Source organism: Terrapene carolina, unplaced genomic scaffold (assembly GCF_002925995.2).
Source record: "Terrapene carolina triunguis isolate 2854851 unplaced genomic scaffold, T_m_triunguis-2.0 Scaffold85, whole genome shotgun sequence".
Taxonomy (NCBI): Eukaryota; Metazoa; Chordata; order Testudines; family Emydidae; genus Terrapene; species Terrapene triunguis.
Window position 1 is genome coordinate 7563965 of NW_020664436.1, and position 21922 is coordinate 7585886.

General features: G+C 47.3%; 1 protein-coding gene across 2 annotated transcripts; it reads right to left on the reverse strand.

Moving 5' to 3' along the window:
- Window positions 1-615: 615 nt before the first annotated feature.
- On the reverse strand, window positions 616-21654 carry RSPH9 (radial spoke head 9 homolog). 2 transcript variants are annotated; one of them, XM_024193715.1, is made up of 5 exons: window positions 21428-21654; window positions 19970-20132; window positions 18914-19043; window positions 17788-17934; window positions 616-831 (listed from the first exon to the last, which is right to left on the reverse strand). In XM_024193715.1, exons 1-5 carry the CDS (start codon window positions 21652-21654, stop codon window positions 671-673), a joined length of 828 nt encoding a protein of 275 aa, XP_024049483.1. In that variant the 3' UTR covers window positions 616-670. The 2 variants fall into 2 exon arrangements, with proteins under 2 accessions (XP_024049483.1, XP_024049485.1); XM_024193717.1 differs by having other exon boundaries at window positions 647-705.
- Between the last annotated feature and the right edge of the window lie 268 nt (window positions 21655-21922).

Consider the following 21922-nt stretch of genomic DNA (forward strand, 5'->3'; position numbering starts at 1 on the left):
TCGGCCTATTCTGTCCCTTTCCACTCTCTTTGAACGATCACTACTCACATTGCGTCTAGAACAAACACACTTCCATGGCATCTTTTCTATGGCAGGTAACCCAAATCAGCTATCAATGTAATGGTGAGAGAACAGTGACTGGGTGAGACAAGAGCAGTGGTACGCCATGTGGCACCCTGAATGTTCGAACCTGAGAGCACAGTATTTTCCAGCACAGCAGACTGACTCTTGTAGAGTTGGGTCTTTCACTTCTGCCAGCAGTGAGCAGGCGGGACCTCTGCTTTTGGCAAAACAGACCCCGTTCTCTCCCCACCACCCACACCGAGCACAAGGTGGAGTGTGGAGCCCTGAGTGTAGGCAAGACCTAGAATGCAGCAGCTTTTCCTTCTGATATTAAGCAGAAGCCTTATTTTCTATCAACCTTCACTCACGCTGCCTAGGAATAAGATCTGGAACACGATGCCTGAGCACACAGATGGGGGCCTAGGTTTAAGAATACACACAGTGAGGCATTAGGGAAATCCTCAGGACTCTTTCTGGGACACAGAAAACTGCTGACAGGTGCAGAGGTTTCACACGGGTTTATTAGAACAAACATAACTGCAAATCCCCAAGTATAAAATCTAAATGTGACACACCTTCCCTTGAATCCTTAGCTTGGGTGGACAATTCACAGCATGAAGGGCAGGTCTATGTTCTTCTCACCTGTGCCAAGGTAGATATAGCCAAATTGTTTAGTCATGGGGATGTGGTAGAATGTCAGTCCTGGCCACAGCAAGCTCCTCAGAACCACCAGGCTGCCTCCCCTCTCCAGCTGGATGCTCCAGGATCCTACATAACAACAATGTGGCTGATGAGAGTCAGCACAAATGCGAGACACCCTTCCTGCAGTGACATGTGCTAAGATCAAGGTGCGATCCCAATGGGTTGCTGCCTGGCTAGAACAGGGAGGTGAATTAAATGGTACACAAGGCTGAGCTAGCACAGTGGGGACTCTGCTACCTTATGGGTGTTGGGGATATCAAAGGATCTGCCATACCAGAAGGACAAAGAACTCTGAACTCTTCCACACCACTCACCCTAGCACCCCAGGCTGCCTTTCTGTTTCCAGGCACTCCCCTCTAGTTTCACTCAGCATCTTCCCACAGCTATGGTGTGATGAGAGGTACCGGTATGTGGTCTGAGCCTAGGAGTCAGCAGATTCTATTATTGGCTATATCTGCTAAGAGGCAGCAGCTATTCTAACGGGGGGCTCTGTAGCCTGCTTGGTCTGTACCCACTGACCAAAAAATAATAATTATGAGTGCAGAGTTAAGATTGCATGCTGGTATTTTGTGTCCTTCCAGAATGTAAAGTTCTGAAAACCAGGAAATACAGAGGTAAGGTACACAGCTATGCAGCTTTAAACCCATATCACACACCTCTATAGCGGCCCTCCCAATACCTACCTCCGCCCCCTGACCTGAGCACCTCAACCCCTCTTCCCTCCCCTCCCACTCATTCCCATTTGCCCCTTCTGTTTCTGCAGCCTCCCCTCCCATCCGCCCACAAGCATTCGCCCGTGTCATTTATTTTCTTTTCAAAAATAATTTGAATGCCTTCTGAGTTTTCTGCTGTATGCAGATTACATTTCCCCAAACTAAAAAAAAAAAACCTCTGACAGAGGAAGATCGTAGCAATGTCTATTTTTTTTTCTTTCTCAGATTTCTGGCAAGTGTCAGATTTGAATTTACAGTGCCTCAGTGTTGCTGAAGTTTGATGTCCCCTTGAGTCACACAGGTCTGATGAGCTATGGCGGGCTAGCAACTGTCTTGGGCTGTCTGTCTTCAAAGTGTAATCTGTTTGGCAAACTCTCTTTCAAATATTGTTTTCAGTTGTGTTCCTGCAAAGGGCTTAGCGGGCGCCTTGCACTCGTCAGGGTAAACGATGAGTGATTGACACCATTTTGGCCATGATGACAGGCATGGTTTGATCCTATGCACCAAAAAAAGCTGGTCAAATCTGTCAACTTTAAAAACTTTTTTTTTTCCAGTGAGCTATTTTCTTGAGAACCTCTTACACAACTGACCCCAAATTTGGATAACTGACTCTACCCCTCGTCTCCATGAAGCACATCAGATTTCAAGGCAATCCAGTTAAGTCAACCTTTAAACAGAAAGCAGTTCTCAACCTTATCTAAAGCAGCACTGGCATTCTGCTATTATTATATGGTACCAGAGCTAGCTATATAGCTGATCTCAGGAGGCTAACTTGGAGTGGAGTACTAAGCCCTGGAGCAACTTGCTCTGCTCATCTCAATCCTTGGATCCAAGTCTCTAGCAGCCTTGGGATCAATAATCCCCAACTGGTCAAGAGCTAGAGTCTCTTCCCAGAATGCTGCATGAAGACAGAGAAAAGCTTTCCAGCTCCAAGATGGAAGATTTGCCCTGTTGTAGATCCTGAGGGAGAGGAAAGAAAAGAAAAGTGAAAGGCAGGGACACTTTTCAGAGCTGCCTCCAAGCTCTGAGTGATTTATGGAAAAGGTTAATTTTCCTGAGCCTTTCTTGGCTCCACCTTTAGAGTGGGGATTAGTTTCAGTATTAATTGTGCTTTGGCTTTGCTGAGAAGGTTAGGAGCCAATGTGAAAATGCAGTTTCTCCTGGAAGTGACAAGGTTAGGAGCCAGTGTGAAAATGCAGTTTCTCCTGGAAGTGAGAAGCTCTGAGCCACTATTTGTTTTATACTTGACAGGACATTCTGGGAACAAGCCACCAGAGAGGAGCTGGCAGGAGTGTTAACTAGGATTCAGTGCTAGGGACTCCAGGAACTGCCTGGAGAAGAAAATACGGGTTGCAACACCAAATCTGCAATGGCTAGAGAGGTAAAATGCATGGGGAGAAAGGCTACTGGTAAATCTCTCCAATCCAAACATGAAACAGCTATAAGGCATCAGGCCCAAATCAGAAAGACAGCAGCTGGAACTGTCAGGCTCCCACTGGCCCATAGTTCAGCTAGACTGAGAGTCTATCAGTAATTGCTGCTTCCAGAACAAGCAAAAGGCCCCAGACTGTACCTAATGGGTGGCTTGGTTCACTTCTTTCTGCTAGATCCCTGAGGGCTGTGATGGGAAGCTGCTCCTCCTTCCTGAGATCCCTCACATCTGGAAAGTCTTACAGGACTCCATCTTGTCATTTCATGTGTGTGTGGGCATTGGAGGAATTGAGATACTGTACTCTTCCACTGTGCAGCTGATCCCCAACTTTGCCTACATCTTGACAAATGCAGACAAGGCCGTGCCCTTAATGATTCAGTCCCTGTGAAATGAAGCTCAGGACAAAAAATAGATGACTCGAGGTCAAGCCTAACGAGACAGATGTTGGCTGGTAGGAGGATGCATTTGGTGGAACTATGGCCTCACCATCTACTAAGATTATCTCTTCACCCATGCTCAAAGCGGTGAACAGGCTTACCATTGTTATGTATTTTAGATGCCAAAATAGACGTGGCCAGAAATGCTTTCTTTCATCTTCTGATGGCCAGACAGCTGTAGCCATTCCGCTCTTATACAGCCCAAGCTAGTGCATTATGCATCTATCTCCTCCCGACTGGATTTCTGCAATGCTCTCTACTTGGGACTGATACTAAAGGCCATTCAGAAACTGAAACTGGTCAATTGTGTGGCTGTCTGCCTTTTAAGGAGAGGACATCAAAACAGAGCTCTGTGCTCTACACTACCTCCTAATCAAACTTCAGATCATATTGACGTCTTGGTCCTTAGCTTTAAGTGGATTTGGGGCTCAGCTATCTTAGAGCCTGACTTTCCATAGTCCACTGTGTGAGATGCACTCAGAAAAGGATGCTTCCGGTGAGAGAGAGCAGGTTTGAACTCATAAAGAACTGGGTTGGAGTGTTCTCTGTGGAGGATTTGTAACTATGGAGCTCTCATTCACCAGAGCGCAGGCTGAGCTCAGATCTCACCATCTTGAAACAACAATGCAAAACCCACCTTTTCATGCAGGAGTTTTCCAAATAAGCGTGTCATAGATCACCCTAAGCCTGCTCTTTTGGAAGTCAATCACCAGCATCTGAGCATGATAAGAGAGCAGTCGAATAGGAAGAATATCCCTTTCTTTCCCCTTTGAGAGAAGGTATTACAACAGCTCCCGAGAACTAAGAAAATTAAATGCTTCATTCACAACATGCTGGGGTCTTTCCTAGCTGTGAACAGGCCCTCCACTGAGGTCACATCTGGGAGGAAGGCTGGTCTTGTGTTAAAGCATAAGATGAAAAAAGAGGTAGGCCTCATAGGTTCTATTCCTGCCACTGACACAGCACAAGCCTGTGTGAGTTATTCCACTCAGTACTTCATTCAGTTTCCTCTGTAAAATAGAGCTAATGCCTACCTCATGGGAAGATCGTGAAGTTTAATTTAGTAGTCTGATAAGTGTTTTGAGGTTCTCAGATGGAAGGTACTAGGGAAATACAAAAATCATTTGCACTGCAGGGGAAATGTAAGTAGAATTCATAGCTGGTAGGTAAGAACTGGCTTTTACTAGCATTAAGTACTACTGCTTGTAAGCCACAGTTCTGTGTCAGATGTGGTCTGTGCTGTAACTAAATCTCACACACACCTGGAGTTGACCCCACAGTTTGGCAGTAACTGGGCAGTGGTTCCACAAGAAACAGGGGCCTGGAGAATCACTGAACTTGTGGCAGAAGCTTCCCACAATAATGCTGCTCAGTTTAAGTTTCTGTTCTTTAACAGGGAAAAAAAAAAAGACAATTTACATTTTAAGTTGCACCCGCCAAAGGTAAATAAGCCAAGCGCTGTCTGTGCTGAAACTATTGCCTGCCTGTCGCAGCTCCAGAAGGAAAGGGAGGGCGCTGCTGTGTGGGAGGAAAGAGCATGGGAAAAATATCCTCTGGATGAAGATCTGGAGCTTCCTATTCCCTCTTTGGAGCAGGCTGCAGCCTCCACCCCTCCAAACACAGGCAGGAATGTTGAGGAGTTCCTTACATCTTTCCAAACAATAAAATGTTTTGAAGCTCAATCAACCAGTGTTAAACCACTGCCTCTTTTATGGCCCTTTAAGAGCTGCCAGGATACCTAGGCTGCATTTCAAAAGTCAACCTCCCTCTCAGCTTCTTCCTTTCCAATCACAGATAGAAATCCCTGTCTCATCCTCCGTGTCTGTCTCAGCTCTGGGCTGAACCTTGTTCACAGAGCAACGGGGTGTGCGAGGGTAACTGTAGAGGGAGAGGCTTTTTAAACAATGCTGTTTGCAGAAGAGCTTCCCCCAGTGTATGGGCCACTTTCAAGCTAACCTCCAATAGCACTGCTTCTCATTTGGGGGTGATGCTGAGAAAAGGCAGCTTTATAAGAAACGCAATTCTGGTACAGAGGCTTCATGTCCTAAAAGGTCCCCACAGGCTAATAGAAGTGACAGCACCAACTCCTCTTAAAAGGAGGAAAGGTCCCATGGCTAGAGAAGCAACAGCATAGCTGCATTCACCACTAACATCACACATAAGATCTTACACCACTGCAATTCTGCCACTACTGGGGGGAAAACAGCACATGGTCAACAGCACAAATGTTAATATCCATACACATGACAGCATGGCCAGATTCCCTTTCTAAAGCAACAGCATATCCTTCATAGCCACAAGCATTTAGCTCTGATAGTGCTTCGCCCACACCTACATCACCCTTAGCTTCCACTTCTACCAGTGACAAAAAAACTACACTGGGGAGAGTTTCACACTCCTAATTCACTGTCACTAACTGCAAAGGAGAGGGCCATAAGGAAAGGAAAGGGCTCCCCGCTCTAGCTCTTGGTGGAATTCTATGCCCACCAGCATTCTCACATGGCACACTAGCTGTAGAGCAAATCTTTACTACTCCCTGTGGGGCTCAGCCTCCTCATGCCACTCACCGGCTGCAAGCTGACTCTCTCCCACTTGCCCAACATGCCACCTGCATCCCACATGTTCAGCCACAGTCAAACATTTAAAACTCCCTGTTTAAATTTCTTAATAAAAACTAAACTAAAACATAGCCTGGCCAGAGGTTCAATGCTATTAAAAAACTCACCAGAGCCAGAAAAGTAGAGCCTACAAAGAGTAGAATGTTGCCAAAAACAGTTATTGCATGTTCCTAACGCCTGCAACATCATTGTTACCTAAATACAATTACACCCAAAAGTCCTAGGGGGAAAGTTTTCATTTCATGGCTTTCTCTCTACATTTTTCTCTCCTATCGTGAACTATTTTTCATTACAAAAGATAAAGCATTTCAGTTAAAAACAAGGTATCTGCTTTTTTATGGCAAGGAGGAGCCCCTGCTTCCCAGACTCACATTGCTCAGGTGCCTGTGAGATTCACACCCAGCCCAGCTAGGCCTACTAGTCTAACACCATCTGATCTTCAGGAAGGGGCTAAAATTCCCCCACTAGCTGCATTTCTGCCAAAGAGAAGGATGCAGACTTTGCTCAGGAACAGGGAACTGGAATGGAGCCTTGCACTGGGAAACAGTAACAAAGTACAGAATTAAAGCCGAGAAGGCGGGATGGTTACAATGCCAGTCTCTTCCTAGCTGCTGTGATTTTGATGACTACAACCCCAGTCACTTCATCGTGGGCCCTGTATGGTGGGTTTAGGAATCTCTTAGAGTTGCAAAGCACCCTCCTCCTCCTCCTCCTCAAGTGCAGGTTTCCGTTGGATTCCGTCACACTCCATATTTCTTGCTCAGCTGGTCGCTGTGGAAACGTTTTTGGAGCGTGCCAGAAGTCACGTAGCATCTACCTGGGGAGCCCCTGCATTAATCCGTCACCTTCGTAGATTCCTGCGATCCCATTGGTTACAGGCAAGAAAAAGAAGGAGTCTCTCGCCCCTCCTTGCTCTGAATGAAAGACGCTTCCTCTAAATCTTGCTGCTGGTTTTCAGGCTCAATTCAGCTTCTTTTAAGCTTTTGTTACCGAACAAATGTGACGTTTTTGAAAGAAAGATTAACAGTTCGATGAAAGGGCGCAATGGGCAGCTTTGTTCCAGCCTTAGGATCCTTCTTCCCCTCAGAGTTTTTGGTCACTGTCTCTTTCTTAACCAATGGAGAATATTTGTCTGACTCTCAGAGGAGATTATGGCTGCCTTGTAAGTCTCTACCTCACATGATCAAAAAGTGTTGGCCACTTTTAGGATGTAGTTATGACAAGTAGGGGCTGGATTAGGGGTAAATGTTGGAAATTATCCTACAGTAAAGGACTGTGCCTTGGCTTCTGTGCTAGCACACACCAGCACAAACTGTGATTCAGACTTAGTGCACTCACTGCATATCCCATTCACAGCTCAGTGGAATAACCTGTAGGATGGGAAGAGTTACACAGAGGCAGTCACTCACACAGCTCCCAACTCATCCAGTGAGCAGGACTAGGAGAGGAGCTCAGGAGTTTATCGCCCCCCCTCCCAACTCACACACCCAGACTATTCCCTCCCCTTCCTAGTAGGAAGAGGTCATGGGTCAGAATCTGGGAGTTTTCATGCTAACATGCTCAGCATTAACTGTAGTGGGAATTTCCCTGTAGGTTTGCCAGTTTCCCAAGGAATTGTGTCACAAAGTGACTGTCCCTAAACTTCTCCACTCTCCATGCAGCCATATATCCCGTAAGCCCTCAAAGCCCCAACCCACATGATGGTTGTATAGAGGCGTTTCCAGGGTATGAAGGGACAGGTCAGTGTCATGTTGACTCCCCTTCTTCCACAAGTTCTACAGCCAAAGAAGCAGGATTTCTGTTCCTTCCATCCCTTGTGCATCATGCCACAGAGGGGGACGATATAGCCCATTGCTTTCAAATTATTTTTGCACAATAAATCTTCATCTATTCTTCCGTAGTCTGTGGCATTAACAGTCACCTAGGATGGGGACTGTGGGGAAGGGACAACATTGGGTATCAAACTAATGAACAATAATTCTATAGGTGAGGGATGGGAAGAGAGAACTTAACTGTGCACGAGCAGTCTGCAGGGCATGCAGCACAGCTCTGCTACCCTGAGCAGCCATTAAAACAATAGCTAGGAGATGATATAAATGCAGCTGACGTCAATGCCAACCTGGGAGAAGGCACAGTTTGCCACATCTCACCTGAAGCCGCATCAGATGCAGATTGTTCCTAGCAAAAGCTGTCTTGGTTAAGCTTTCTCTAACTTCCAGTAACTCTGTTCCTGCCCTAGGGCTTCACCTTCATGTAATTCCCCAGAATAAGGTTTATTCCACTACTGATTTATGTGGCGATAAGCCAGAACACATGGTTCTATCTATGAGGCTATTCCTGCATTTCCTGTCAGATCAACAAAAAAGGCATTAGCAAAAGTGGAATGAACAAGAGACCAGGAACCAAAATGGAGACTGAGTGGGATTTTTTTTTTTTTGGAGGAAGAAAGAACTTTAAATACAATCCCTGGAAAGCTGCTGCAAAGACTCTTTGTCTCTGGCTTCATCATCACCTTGTAGCAATCAGGAGGGCGAGAGCCTCCACCACAGCCCAGAGGTTGATGGACAACCCTGCTCCAGTATAAACTCAGCCAAGGCCTTTGGCTAAACAAGCCCCCTGAAGTGATATAGAGTTGAGACCCAAAGATAGTAAATGCACTGCTTTATGCATAGAAACCAAGCCCAAGGAAAACAGACATCAATTCCAGAAATCAGAGCAGACTGTGGACAGCAAGTCCAAAACTGTAATACTAGCTGCCTCTGGAGTTCCCCTGCTGCGCTGCCACATGAGGGATTCCAGTCCAGTCCGGAACTCCTCAGCTGGCAGTGCCCAGCTCCAGGGGGAGGGAACATCTTGTGTCACTCTTGAGCAGCTCCCTTGGGAGTGGCACTGACAAGTTCTGAAGCGACTCCAGAGTCCTCTCCACTTGGCAAGAAGGATGGGTAGGGCTGATGTGGAGCCTTTGAAGAAGAAAATTATGGAGGAACTGAACATACGCATGCTCTCACTCACATGTGCACAATTACACACTAGTGCAAAAGCCCAACAGCCCTTCTTGGAAGTTGTCTAATCTGTAGGGGGACAGATAAATCTCTTCTCTGATATGTCAATATATCACATGCAGTCTGGTCTCTCTGTCCTCACCTTCTACACAAATAGTCTGAAGTTCTCTTCAATACTAGACTTGCTCATTTTACTTTTCAATGGTTTCCTTTTATAACGTACTCAGCACTGATACTGATGCCATACTGTCCCCTGCTGTAAGATGCTAGGTGTAGCAGTTTACCCCATGGATGGTTGATTTTTGTTAAACAGAGGAAACCAGGTACAGCCAAAACTAGTGTCTTGGTCAAGTCCTGTAACCCACTGCCCTGGCTGTTTGGGTCTGATTCCTAGCTCTGGGGGCTCCCAAAAGTTCTGGGCACACTCGTCAGCTGTACTGACCAGTGTTGGTGTGTTATTGCTTGTTTACCAAAATTAGGGTGACCAGATGTCCTGATTTTATAGGGACAGTCCCGATTTTGGGGGCTTTTTCTTATATAGGCACCTATTACCCCCCCCCCCCGTCCCGATTTTTTACTCTTGCTATCTGGTCACCCTAACCAAAATAGCCTTCTAACTAGCAAGTAACCTCTTGGGCTGCAGGACCTCAGGCTGTCAGACACACAGTCTCCAAAGATCACCCTTCCATTCTGGGAATGAGGATGGCTATGGGCCACATTGGAGAACTTGGGCCATACTTTGGCCACTCCTGCTTTAAAGCATCCTTTTCTTTCTAGCACTGCCCCCTCATTCATTATGGGCCTTTTAGTTTGGATTTCAGTGAAACAGCTTGAAAAGCCTTGTCCCTGTGTGGCTCTTGGCAGGCTGAAAAGTAAAGTGCTCTCACTCAGCTTTCACAGGGCTAGGGTGGTGCTGCTTATTGTTAAGCAATGAAAGGGGTGGGCTCAGGTCACATCTGTGAAACGTTAACAGAGAGGGGAGGCTGGGTGAAAGTAGGTGGCCAGCACAGCATAGCACTTTGCTGGATTTTGCAAGGCCACTGGGGAGATAGGCAGCCATTTGTCTTAGAGCCCCGATAACAGGCTGTCTTGCACTCTGCGGGCTAACTGGGGGCCGTAAATGCCTCAGCAGACACAGACTCTTTGAATGGTTGGAGATGGAGGCTGATAGGGGATTAATCACCCCAGGGGGGCCTTTGAAAGGGAGTTAATTAGCTGTGTTAATGCCTGGAGATAAAGCAGGTTCATGTCTCTTGGCTCTGTCACTCCCAGCACCTGGGGCTTTCCAGGCCGCCATGAAGCACTACCCAAACGGTGTTGTGAGCCTGGTCGAAGCAAACGCACAGAGAGGCTCTATCTCCCGCTCAAGAATGCGGTTCCTCCGTGTGCAAAGGCCCATTAAGCACTGGCTTGCAATGTGCAGATAAAGTGTGTGCAAGCCAAGTTCAGAGGCAATTATGTCCCTGATTTCACCAGGCTATTGTCAGGAGAGCTTTAGGATAGGCTAATGCACAAGCGTGGGGCCAAGTGGTGGTCACAAATCACTTCATATGCAGTGCTGCATCAGGAATACTATGGGGCAGCAACACTTCCTTATGAAGCGGTGGTGCCTGGGGACGAGGGGCTGCCAGCTCCCCCCACACTTACTTTGAAAAGGAGCTGGAACAGTTTCTGTTTATCTGGATTCCGTTAAGTAATCTCCTTCTCCCCATCCCCCGGGGTGAATCTTGAAATAGAAAGAGGCCAAGGAGCCCCATCTTGGTCCATCCTGCCTATATAAAGCCAGCAGGGAGCCTCCCCAAAAACCTCTAATATATAGTCTGCAGTTAAACCATAGGGAGTCTTATCTCAGTTCATCCCCCCATGTGCTGAGACAGCAGTGGCTAGGCCCGATGGGTGCTTCCCACACCCCACATTCAATGCCCAGGATCCGTCTCTGGCCACCTCTTCCCCATGGGGTTGGCAGTGGCAACTTTGTGCCCTGCTCCTGCTGGCAGTTGCTGCCTTGCTGCGCTGTGTGTGCTGCAGTGTGAGAGGTGCTGCAACTCATTGCTGTGCTTTGTGTGCGCGCCAAAGAGCCAGCTGTTGGACAAAGCATGGCATACAGCCCCTGCCACGCTGATCGCTTGGGCAGGAGGAGGTGATCAAAGACAACCTGAGCCCAAGATGTTTGGGTTGTTTTCAGACAAGACCTGACCCAAACCCAACTTGTAGTTGGATCATGTTGGGTTCCGGTCAGGTTGCAAAGGAACTGCATCTCAACTGGGTCCCCTTTCACTCTCACCAAGAGACTAGTCAAGTGTCACTGCCTCTTTTCCCTACACTCCTCCATCTTTAGCAGACTGCATTTTGTGCAAGGAAAGCCAGACTACACCATCTCTACAAGTCTTTCACTTCCTGTTGCTGAACTCCATCATTTGCCCCACTGGTTTTTGTCACAGCCTTTTTTGATGTCCATTATCTTCACATCTGTGCTCTAGTTGATCCAGTGATCTGTAGCAAATTCTTAGTGTCAACTTACTCCCTTGCGGTTGAGCCATAAAATAACAGTATTCCCCATCCCCAGGAGGAAGTGAAACAGGAGATCATAAGCCTTCTTTGTACATCAGATACTCATGCCCCTTCCTGTTCTCTCCAATCACTTGTGTGCACAGTCTCTGTCCATCAGTAGTTAGCCCCCATTAATTTTCATTTCCCACTCGCACCCATGAAGTTGAAATCTGCTCACACATTTCTCCTTTCCTCGTTGTGACTACTAGTTCATATCTGTACAGTATTAGGTCAACTGAAAGTTCAATAGATATGTTAAGAATTATTATCATTCTCTTTCCAAACTTCTTTCCTTTGCCTCCTGCTATGTGAAAAACTGTTTCAGCACTAGTTCCTGAAATGCTCTTACCAGGATACCCAAACTTTGCCCAACGTTGACATCTTGCCAGAATCTCAGAGGCTACACCTAACATGCATAAAATTGAACAGATTGTCTGCTTAAACTGGACCAGACAACCTTATCCTTTAATACAGAGATATGGCAGCAAAAGTTACAGATCCCAGCAGCCTAGCCATTTGGATCTAAATGGAGGATTGCATGATCAAATACTATGATGGCTGGAGCTGTCCCTTGGGTATGGCAAATCGGGGTGACCACCCGGGCCCCGCGCTTTGGGGGGTCCTGAGGGTGGGGAGGTGAGGCAGGAGGTGGGTGGGCGAGTGGGGAGAGGAGACGAATGGGGAGGCGAGCGGCAGGCAGGCGAGGAGGAGCCCCCCTACCAGAACCTCCCCCTCTCCCCAGCACCTCCTGCCTGCCAGTGGGCCCTGCAGATCAGCGCCTCCCCGTCCCTCCCAGCGCCTACCGCACCAGGAGGCACTGGGGGGAGGAGCGAGAGCACAGTGCGCTCGGGGGAGGGAGCAGAACTGGGTGGGGAAGAGGTGGGTAGGGGGCGGAGTGGGGGTGGGAAGAAGCGGGGTGAGGCCTTGGGGGAAGGGGTGGAATGGGGGCAGAGCCTGGGCCAGGCAAATTAGAAACTTGGCGCCTATGTCTCAGGCCCCGCACCCCCCTAGGGATGGCCATGATGGTGGCTATCAGTATCATCAAACATCACATGCTCAGAAATCATGAAAGAGGCCTCCAAAATTCAAGAGGTTTGTTTAAATATCGTGAGACTGTATTTTGGGGCCTTTTATTTGCCTTCTGTTTTTTGAGACTGTAGGGTTCACATTTTCATACTTTTCTCTATGATCATTAAGGCCAGAAACTTACTTTTTTAAAAAAGCAAGATGAGATTCTCACATAATCACTGGCCTCTAACAGGTGGGGCTTTGAGAAAAGCATCAAATATCATGAGACTCACAATACAATCATGAGAATTAGCATCACTGGCTGAGCTATAGAAATATACATATAACTAGATAGCTAGTTACTACAGCATGCTGGGACCTGTAGTCTCTTTAGGTATCACCTTTATACTAAAGATAAGGGCAGCAAGGGACCCCTTTGTAGAACTCTGCTTGCTGCACCCCCTCCCCCCCCGCAGTTGGTTCCCTGCTCTTATCACTGTGTGTTTCATTAATCTGGTATTAACTGCTTTTCCTTCCACCTTCAAGACTTAATACAGAAACCTCACTCTGCCTCCAACTTTCCAGTCTCCTCTATCTGTCTAGCTTCTTTCCCACTTGCATCTGAAGAAGTGAGGTTCTTACCCATGAAAGCTTATGCTCCCAATACTTCTGTTAGTCTTAAAGGTGCCACAGGACCTTCTGTTGCTTTTTACAGATTCAGACTAACACGACTACCCCTCTGATACTTTCCCACTACAGCGATTCTCAAACATTTTATGAATGGAATCCATTTGGAAGCCATCATAAATTCTCAGCATCCAATGAAAAATAAAACTGCTCCAATTACACTTGTTACTTGCCTGCTTTTAGACATGGAAACTCATACTTTAATCCCCTGGTTTAGATCCTTTGTCTTTAAGCAGCTCCTGCAGCTTTTAGGGTCAATGCAGGCTGGGGGTACTCCTCATACAGCTTCCACTCAGTTAATCCACTTTTCAACATACCTGACTGAGGCAGAGCAGGAAGCCAAGTACCACACTCTGATCAGATGGCTTCAGGTGGAATAAAGAAGGCCAAGCTGAAGCACCAGAAAATAGACTAGTGGTATAAGAGCTGCATGAGCATCTGCCAGAGAAACCAAACATGGAAACCTGACTAATTAGCTAACACAGGTTTTGTTCCATCTTGGGAGGGGAAAGGCATGGTTTGCAATAAAGTGGAGGGTAGGCAGAGCAAGGATGAAATTTGATTTAGTTTCAAATCAAGGGAAAGAAGGTAACCTTAGCCCTAATCACAATTTTTAATGGAACAAAAATACCTTTTGGGGCTACCCACCTCTGAGCTTTGACAATCTCTGCTCAAGAGAGGCCCTGTCCTGGAAAGGCCAGGGATGCTTCAGGTTGAGAGGGTTGGCTGAGCAGTGTGGAAGGAGTCCAGGATAGGAATGGCCATAGTTGCTGTGGGTCAGGACTGAGGTGCATTGGCAGAGCTGAGTGGGGAAGGAGAACCCAAGACTGGAACAGCAGGGGGGCTGCAGCCAAGATTAAAGGACATTGGTAGATTTGGGCAGAGGAAACTTGCACAGCATCTACCACACTATGCCTGGCTCTGCCCTGTGCTGTCTGTCCCCTCATTTTCATAATCACCCATTCCAAGTTTTGGATAGAGGGGAAAACTCTGCAAACTGCATGTTCATCCAGGGCATGAGCTGGTCTTTTTAACTTTCAAAGCTCCTATTTGGGACTGGGCTGTATGCCTTGCTGACCCCGTGAGCAACGTTTGCCTTGTTCCCATATCCTGATGGACTCATCCGATCAGAATCATCTCTATAGTACAAGCAGTGGCAGGGGGAATTTGGCTGGATTTATGCAGGCAACATATGATGGATTTGTGCAGGAATCACACAAAATCCTACAATGGCCAACTCTTCTGTTAGGAAGTGCACAGCTGCACCTGAGCTGGAGTTGCCTTTGAGAATCACCTCCACTAAAGGCATTTAAAATTTGCAGCAACAACCTTCCCAGAAGAGACAGCAACAACTTACATTTACAGTAATCTCAGGAAGCTACAGTTAATTAAATGTGTTATTTGCCTCTCCCCTCTTTGACCCCCACATTCTAGCCCAGGGCTGGCTAAAATGCAGCCTGTGGTCAAATGTAGCTACCGGAGCTCTACAAAGAAGCCACCTTCATGTCTAACACAGAGGTGTGACCAACAAATGGCCTAGTCCTTTAGAACTAGAAGGGGAGTTGCATGGTGGGACCTGAAATTCTTCAGGCTGCCCTTGCATATTACAGATGAAGACAGCTGCAATCAGCTATATGTTATGCAAATTAGCCCTCAGGCTCTCAGCCAACTGCCAGTGCCCTTGCTGCCTCTGTTCTAGTGGAAGCCTGGAAGGCTCCAAGGATGCACAGCCTCCTGCATTGGCTCTATAGTTTCAGTTCTAACATGAGTAAAGAATTTTATTCAGCTTTGCCTTGGGCCTGTTTGCAGTTATACTGTACTGGATTTCTTGGCCTTCACAGAACAACTACAGGCCTAATCCCTGGATAAATTTTCAAGCAGTGCCCCTGATTTAAGCTCTCTCTCCTTCAGTCAGTTCCTGGTTCGATCTCTATCCTCACAAACTCTGCTGTTGAAAGAGATGAGCTGAATTGCATGTGAGCTTCTTTGTTCCCTCTGCAGAGGGTGTTCTCTCCTGGACTGGTGGCAACAACACAGATCAGTGAAGCAATAGGCAAGTCATGAAGATTGGGTTCTCACAACCTGGAATGACAGACTCCAGAGTGCTGGTGAAAGGTACCAGCTTCATTGACAGTATTGAGCTTTAAGGCCTGTGTTCACTGAACAGGGTCAGCAACAGCAGTGCAAGAGAGGTGTGATATAATGGTGTGAACACTGTACTGGCAATCTGAATTATAATCCCCACATTAACATTAAGGAACTCCAAATGGTGGACTAGGGAGGAAGTAGTATATTATGGTAAAAAGGGCTCTGTTCATATAAACCATTACTTTAAAATCTAACTGTTTCACCATCAGGTTACAAACTTGTACCCTGGGATTCAGAAGGAGCTGGAACATGAACCCCAGAAGAGAAGGGTCTATAAGAGAAACCCAGACAGAACCTGAACTACAGCACAGTATTGCTGCTACAACACTAGGATAAGATTAACACCTTTCTTCAGAGACATCTAGGAGCCAAGCTTTGGAAACATGAAGCCATACATCTCAGTGAAGAATGGATGTAGGAGAGAACTAGGTAGGAGAAATAAATACGTAAGTAAAAACCTACGACAAATGGGCAAATATAGCAGTGCAGCCAACGCCAGGCCATTTAAGAGGTCTTGAATCTCAGCATTAGGATGTACACTCTCTAGAGCATCAGAAGAAGAGATTACTGTCTCTAGTGGGAAAGACACAGGGTGAGCAGGGATTGCAGCCCTCGAGCATTGTTCAGGATGGTGATCCACAGTATTCCTGATCTTTAATAAGAAGGTTCAACACATGGACACTACAGATCCCTACATGCACTGTTCCTTTTGATTTGAGAGGATAGGCTTGTCAACTCAATGGAGACCTGCATGCAGAGACATCGGGCTTGTCTACCTGGCACTGGTAAAGTGCACTAAAGGGGTCTGATTTGTAGGCTGCTCTAATGTGTTTCACTCTAACTGCCCCATGTAGACCCAGCTGGTGCACTCTGAAAGGTACCTAGTGTGCGTTGATGTAGTTCTGTTTCAAACAAGAGTACATTAATGGAAACTAGATACCTTTTAGAACCAGCAGGGTCAACACAAGGCAGTCAGAGTGCAGCACATTAGTGCACTTTACAGATCTCACCCCTCTGGTGTGCTTTGCCGGGCCATGTAGACAAGCCCTTGCAGTCTCTTCAGGCTACACCTCTGGACCATGGCACAAGTAGCAGCACTCCCAATAAAGTTGAATAACAGTTTACTCCTGTTTACACTCACTCAGAACTTCCTGAAACTTTCAGAATTTGAGCTGAAATGACCTCATTCTCTGCTCAAAGGTTACTTTTTGACAGAGAAAGTTTGAGCAAAAGATATATGTATTAGGGCAAAGTCTGGGAAACTATTTACATCCTTGGCCAGCCATGGAGGAAGGCTTACACAGATAGTTACTCCAGAAGGGAGATAAAATAGCAAGCCAAAATCCAGACTTTTGGGGCAACAAGAGCTTTTGACATCAGGACAAAGGAATATCCCACACTGGAATCCTTGGCCCCAGCCAGAAGCATTTAGCAAGCCAGCAAAACACAGACAGAAATAAAGAGTGAGAAACTGGAAGCAGTTAATGTTTTATAAGGATTACAGTGCATGTTTGTAGATCTAGGTGAACTTCCAAACCTAATATAGCAACACGGAATGTATCTGCAGAGCATGTGGGACTTATAAAGACTTACTCTCCTTCTAAGCTACGAACTAGATCCTGGCCAGAGTTTCAGAGACAGAAGATTTTCACAAATCCAACCTGCTGGCATCTTTTTAGAGAGAGATTCTGCCAAAGGAGTCTTCTGGGGGACATTAAAGAAAAAAAAATAAAGATTGTCCACCAGACTGATGGGATCTGAACTACACCTACACTGTAATATACACATGCGTGTACTCCCTCTTTCTCCTTGCAGTTTGTTTTATCCTGCCAATGTAACAGATTATTACACACTGCAGCATTTCTATTGCAGTTTATCAAAGGAAAGTTTGAACCCAGCCTCTCAAAGATATGAGTTTAGAGTTAATGAGAGCCCATTTAGATAAGGAGAGCAATATAGGGTGGGATGGGAGGTGTGAAATACTTCAAACCCCATAAACTACCCTCTATCACTAGCACTGTTATCTGCCCCAGCAGGGCACCAGCTGCTACAGACCCCTTCCTAATCAGGAGAGAATGCAGAGCTCTAGCAGAGGAGAGTGCTGACATAGGGGTCAGGAGAAGTTACCTATTGTAAGGATGTGACAATCCTACTGCAGTTTATATTTATCAGGAGAACCTTGGCACTGTAAATGTTTAAGATTTCTTAAGCGAGGGTCCAAGCACAATATTCCTGTGTGCTGGACAGAGCTCCTTTGAAGATCAGTGTGGCTCAACAGAGACCGTTATTACAGACAAAGGGCTCCTTCTGAGCATGTCAGCTCCACAGAACTCCTGGGCCTAGTCTACTTCGGATCTGGAAGGCCACCAGGAGGCTATCCCTTTCCTTCCATCCTTTGACTCTAATCTCTTAAGAAAGTCTGTTTACCTTTTGGGATATCATGCTCCAGAGAGTCCAGGAAGTCAATGGATGGGTCCAGGTCAGCCTTTTGCAGGAGTGTTCTGTTCTTCAGGTTAACAGGCTCAGTGAAGTGGAAATAGGAATTTAACTTTTTTGCCTCAGTCAGAGACAGACCTGTAGTATGAACAGTTGGAGACCATTAGCACCATGCCTGATCAAACACTCATTATATCAAGATCTCTCTGCTTATTCATAGTCCAGAGAGTACAGCAGAACCACAGCCTCTCTCCAGCTTTGTTCCATGGGCTCCACAGAAAGATCAGAGACCTGCTGGAAATGGATGATCTCACAGTGTTGGGGGAGATTTTGCAGGCAATGCAAATTGAAGTCCCAGATTAGCAATGGGTGCTGAACGAGACAAATCTCTCTGTGAGCCCTGCAATCAGAGGGAGAATTTCTCTAGCACTACAACTACCAAATGCTGCTAGAAACTCCATGGACCGTAGCATAAAGGCAGGGATTCCCAAACTTGGTTCGCGGCTTTTTCAGGGTAAGCCCCTGGCAGACCGTGAGACACTTTGTTTACCTGAGCATCCGCAGGTACGGCAGCTCACCGCTCCCTGTGGCCGCGGTACGCCGTTCCCGGCCAATGGGAGCTGCAAGAAGCAGTGGCCCGGCCTGTGCCGCTTTCCACAGCTCCCATTGGCCAGGAACAGCAAACCACAGCCACCGGGAGCTGTGAGCGGCCGTACCTACAGACACTCAGGTAAACAAAGCATCTCGCAGCCCATCAAGGGCTTACCCTGAACAAGCCGCGAACCAAGTTTGGGAACCCCTGCATAAAGGAAACTCTATGCTCAGTAACTTTAGAGACTCAGAGCCAAATCAAATCCATTGGTGATTTGGAGTCCTTCTCCTCCCATCTCTCAGAATTATGCACTCTGTATTAGTGATTCTGTTAGCAGTTCCATAAACTGAACCAAAATGGAAGCAGCAGCAGTGGATTCCCTATTCTCTGTTCACCAAGCCAAGGGAGAGGAACAAGCCAGGAACCAGAATACCAGCTAGAAGGAGAAAGTAAACCTCTCTTACTGCTTTTGTATTCAAAGTACAGACATGCACCTGAATCCTGATATAGATTATGTGGATTTACCTTCAAAATTCCTGTTTTCATGGACAGGGCCGAGCGGGGTCTTCACAAATGCACCCCGTGGGATGATACCCACTGCCTTATCTATCTGATCTATTGTAGCTACAAGACGGATTTCCTCCTTGATCATGGGCTTTAAAGAAAAATAAGCAAATATTAAATCGCAGCTTTCACTGTTTCTTTTACTGGAAATAAACTCAGGGTGCCTGTAGGAACCACAATACAGTCATCATCTTGAGTTTGATGGGATTATGAGAGTGATCACACTTCACATATTCTTAGTGAAACAATATAACAGAGAACATTGTTAAGAGTAGACATTTCAAACCCATTGGGGCAGTAGCTATTGTTCCCTCCCTCTGGATTAACCCAGGCATAACTGAGATCCGAATTTGGCCATTTGATTATAAGCAATAGCAATTCCGTGTTCAGTTTCTATATAAAGTGTCAGGCATAGCTATGAGACAAGATGCAAATGTTAAATAAAGCTATATAAAAATATCTGAAATGAATCCAACTAATTCATATAAATAGGGAGGAGAAGTGAGGATGTTTCCAAGACATTTATAACTCCAAGGTTAGCTGAAGTGGTCAATGAAAGTTGCTGCTGTTCCATAGCGACAGAAATCAGGGAAATGCATGTTCACCCCAGTATGAACAGGGATTTCCTTAAAGGAGATGTGAGCTATGTTGAACTCATGTTGAGACTGAAATACTACTATCCCTCTTCTTCTAAGGCAACAGTACCCAATATTTTGGGGCACCAGTCAGCGCCGCCTGCTTCTCTACAACTCCTCCCATTCAGTGGTGCCCACTCAAACATGCATTGGTTATGAATGATAGGATCCTCGCAAGTGTAATACTTTGTACTGGAGCAGCCTGAACTCCCTTGATGATTAAAGCATTCACAGCTGGTTGGAAAGGGCAGCAGACTGGGAACCAGTATAGGTTTATTACCAAGAAGAAGTATCAATTCTAGTTTGTTCAGTTCAGGCTGGGAACAACTGTATTAGGGGATAGCTTAGAAGACAGGTCTAGAAAATGGCCTGTTGTACTTACCCCACCTTCCTCCTCATATATTCTCTCATTCTCTTCCCCCTTCTTCTCAGTGGGATCATACTCATAAGATGGATCCCCCTGGAAACGGCCCTTTAGCCCTGCAGTCTGTGTGATCATTTCCTCAGTAGCTGGTGGCAGAAGACTCCACTCCACGCAGTTCAAGCTGTCAGCCAGACAAACACAACAAAGGGCAAAGCTTATTGAAACACAGGGACCCTCCTTTTCAGATGTAATGCAGCCCATTGGGAGCCTTGCAAGAACCATTGGTGAAACAAGTGACATTCAGAGAGACAATGGTGTGCACTGATGGAAACTGATTGCCTTCTTAAAGCATCACCACCTGGTGCTCGAAAAGAGGAGCCACTTGGGGGGCCTCAGAAAGGCAGGATAGAAGCTGCTGTTCAATATTACATTGTACAGCCAGCATCACACAGACATTTTAAAGGAAGGACATTTTTAAAGGTCTTGTGGTTAAAGAACTAGGAGGTCTGGGTTCTATTCCGAGCTCTGCCACATACTTCCCTGTGTGAACTTAGGGTATGTCTACACTGCAATAAAAGACCCTCAGCCCGAGTCCTGTGAGTCTAAGTCAACTGACCCAGGTCAGCTGCGGCTGTGCCATGGGTCTTTCATCACAGTGTAGACGTACTCTTCGGCAAGCTTCCACACTTTTCTGTGTCTCAGTTCCTTCTCTGTAAAATCCCCTTCCCATAGGGAAATTGTGCAGAGAAATCCATGAAGGGTTTGTAGGGTGCTCAGATGTTATGGTGATGAGCACCATAAAACACCATAATAAAGTCTTGTCACAGTAAGAGGCAAAGACAGGAACCTGCTCTTCCCCGCCCGCAGCCCCTCTCAGCTGCAGAAGTAACTCTTAAGCCCACTCTGCCCCACAACCTGTTGCTGTGTCCTGTATGGACAAATCTTGGAATGAAGCTGCCCCATCCAGGGACTATATGGATAGTTCCTGGACAGTCTGCCCCCCGCACACACACACACACCTGTATGGACAGATCCTGAGCCCAGTTTCCCCCACCACCACCACCTGTATGGACACCTCTTAAGTCCAACCTCCCATGTCCCCATCACCTGTATGGACAGCTCCTGAGTCCAGTCTACCCCCCCACACACACACACCTTTATGGACAGCTCCTGAGCCCAGCGTCCCATGTCCCCATCACCTGTATGGATAGTTCCTGAGCCCAGCGTCCCTCCCCCCGTATGGACAGCTCCTGAGTCCAGCCTGCCCCCCGCGCACACACACACACACCTGTATGGACAGCTCCTGCCCCCGCACACACACACACCTGTGTGGACAGCTCCTGCCCCCCCTCACACACACACCTGTGTGGACAGCTCCTACCCTCCCCACACACACACACACACACACACCTATCTGTGTGGACAGCTCCTGCCCCCCCCACACCTGTGTGGACAGCTCCTGCCCCCTACACACACCTGTAGAGGCGGCTCCTGGGCCCGGCGCGGTCTCCCCCCAGCCCCTCGGCGATGTAATAGGGCCCGCGGATGCCCTGGATGCGGCCCCAGAACCGGACCCGCTCGAAGCGATAGTCCCGGCGCAGCAGCAGCAGCGAGGCCCGCAGCGCCGCCCGCTTCTCCGAGCTCAGCCCCCCGCCGCCCCCGGCCACCAGGTCCAGCGCGTAGGGCAGCGACTCGGCGTCCATGGCGGGGCTCCCGGGCAGGGGGAGGGCACAGGCTGCGGCTGTGCAGGAAGCCGCGTCCAGTTACCTGGCAACCGCCTCCACGGAGACGCGTCGCTCGGAGGGGGCGGGGTCGAGCCGTTGTTGCGGATCGGAGGTCAGAGGTCACGTGGTGCTGGGGTCAGAGGTCACGGGCGGGGAAAAATCTGTACTGCCCTTGTTAACCCTTTACTTTGGGTGGGGGGGGGTTCACAATTTTTCGTCAAAACTGAAAATGGAAATAGTGCAGAGG

Excerpts from the sequence above, each read along its gene's own strand:
- RSPH9 (XM_024193715.1), bottom strand. The coding sequence starts at position 21,654 with ATGGACGCCGAGTCGCTGCCCTACGCGCTGGACCTGGTGGCCGGGGGC. Across the intron at positions 20,133-21,427 it reads CCCAGGAGCCGCCTCTACAG|CTTGAACTGCGTGGAGTGGA; the intron begins GTGTGTGTAGGG and ends TCTGGCTGACAG. Across the intron at positions 17,935-18,913 it reads TGAAAACAGGAATTTTGAAG|GTCTGTCTCTGACTGAGGCA; the intron begins GTAAATCCACAT and ends TTCATACTACAG.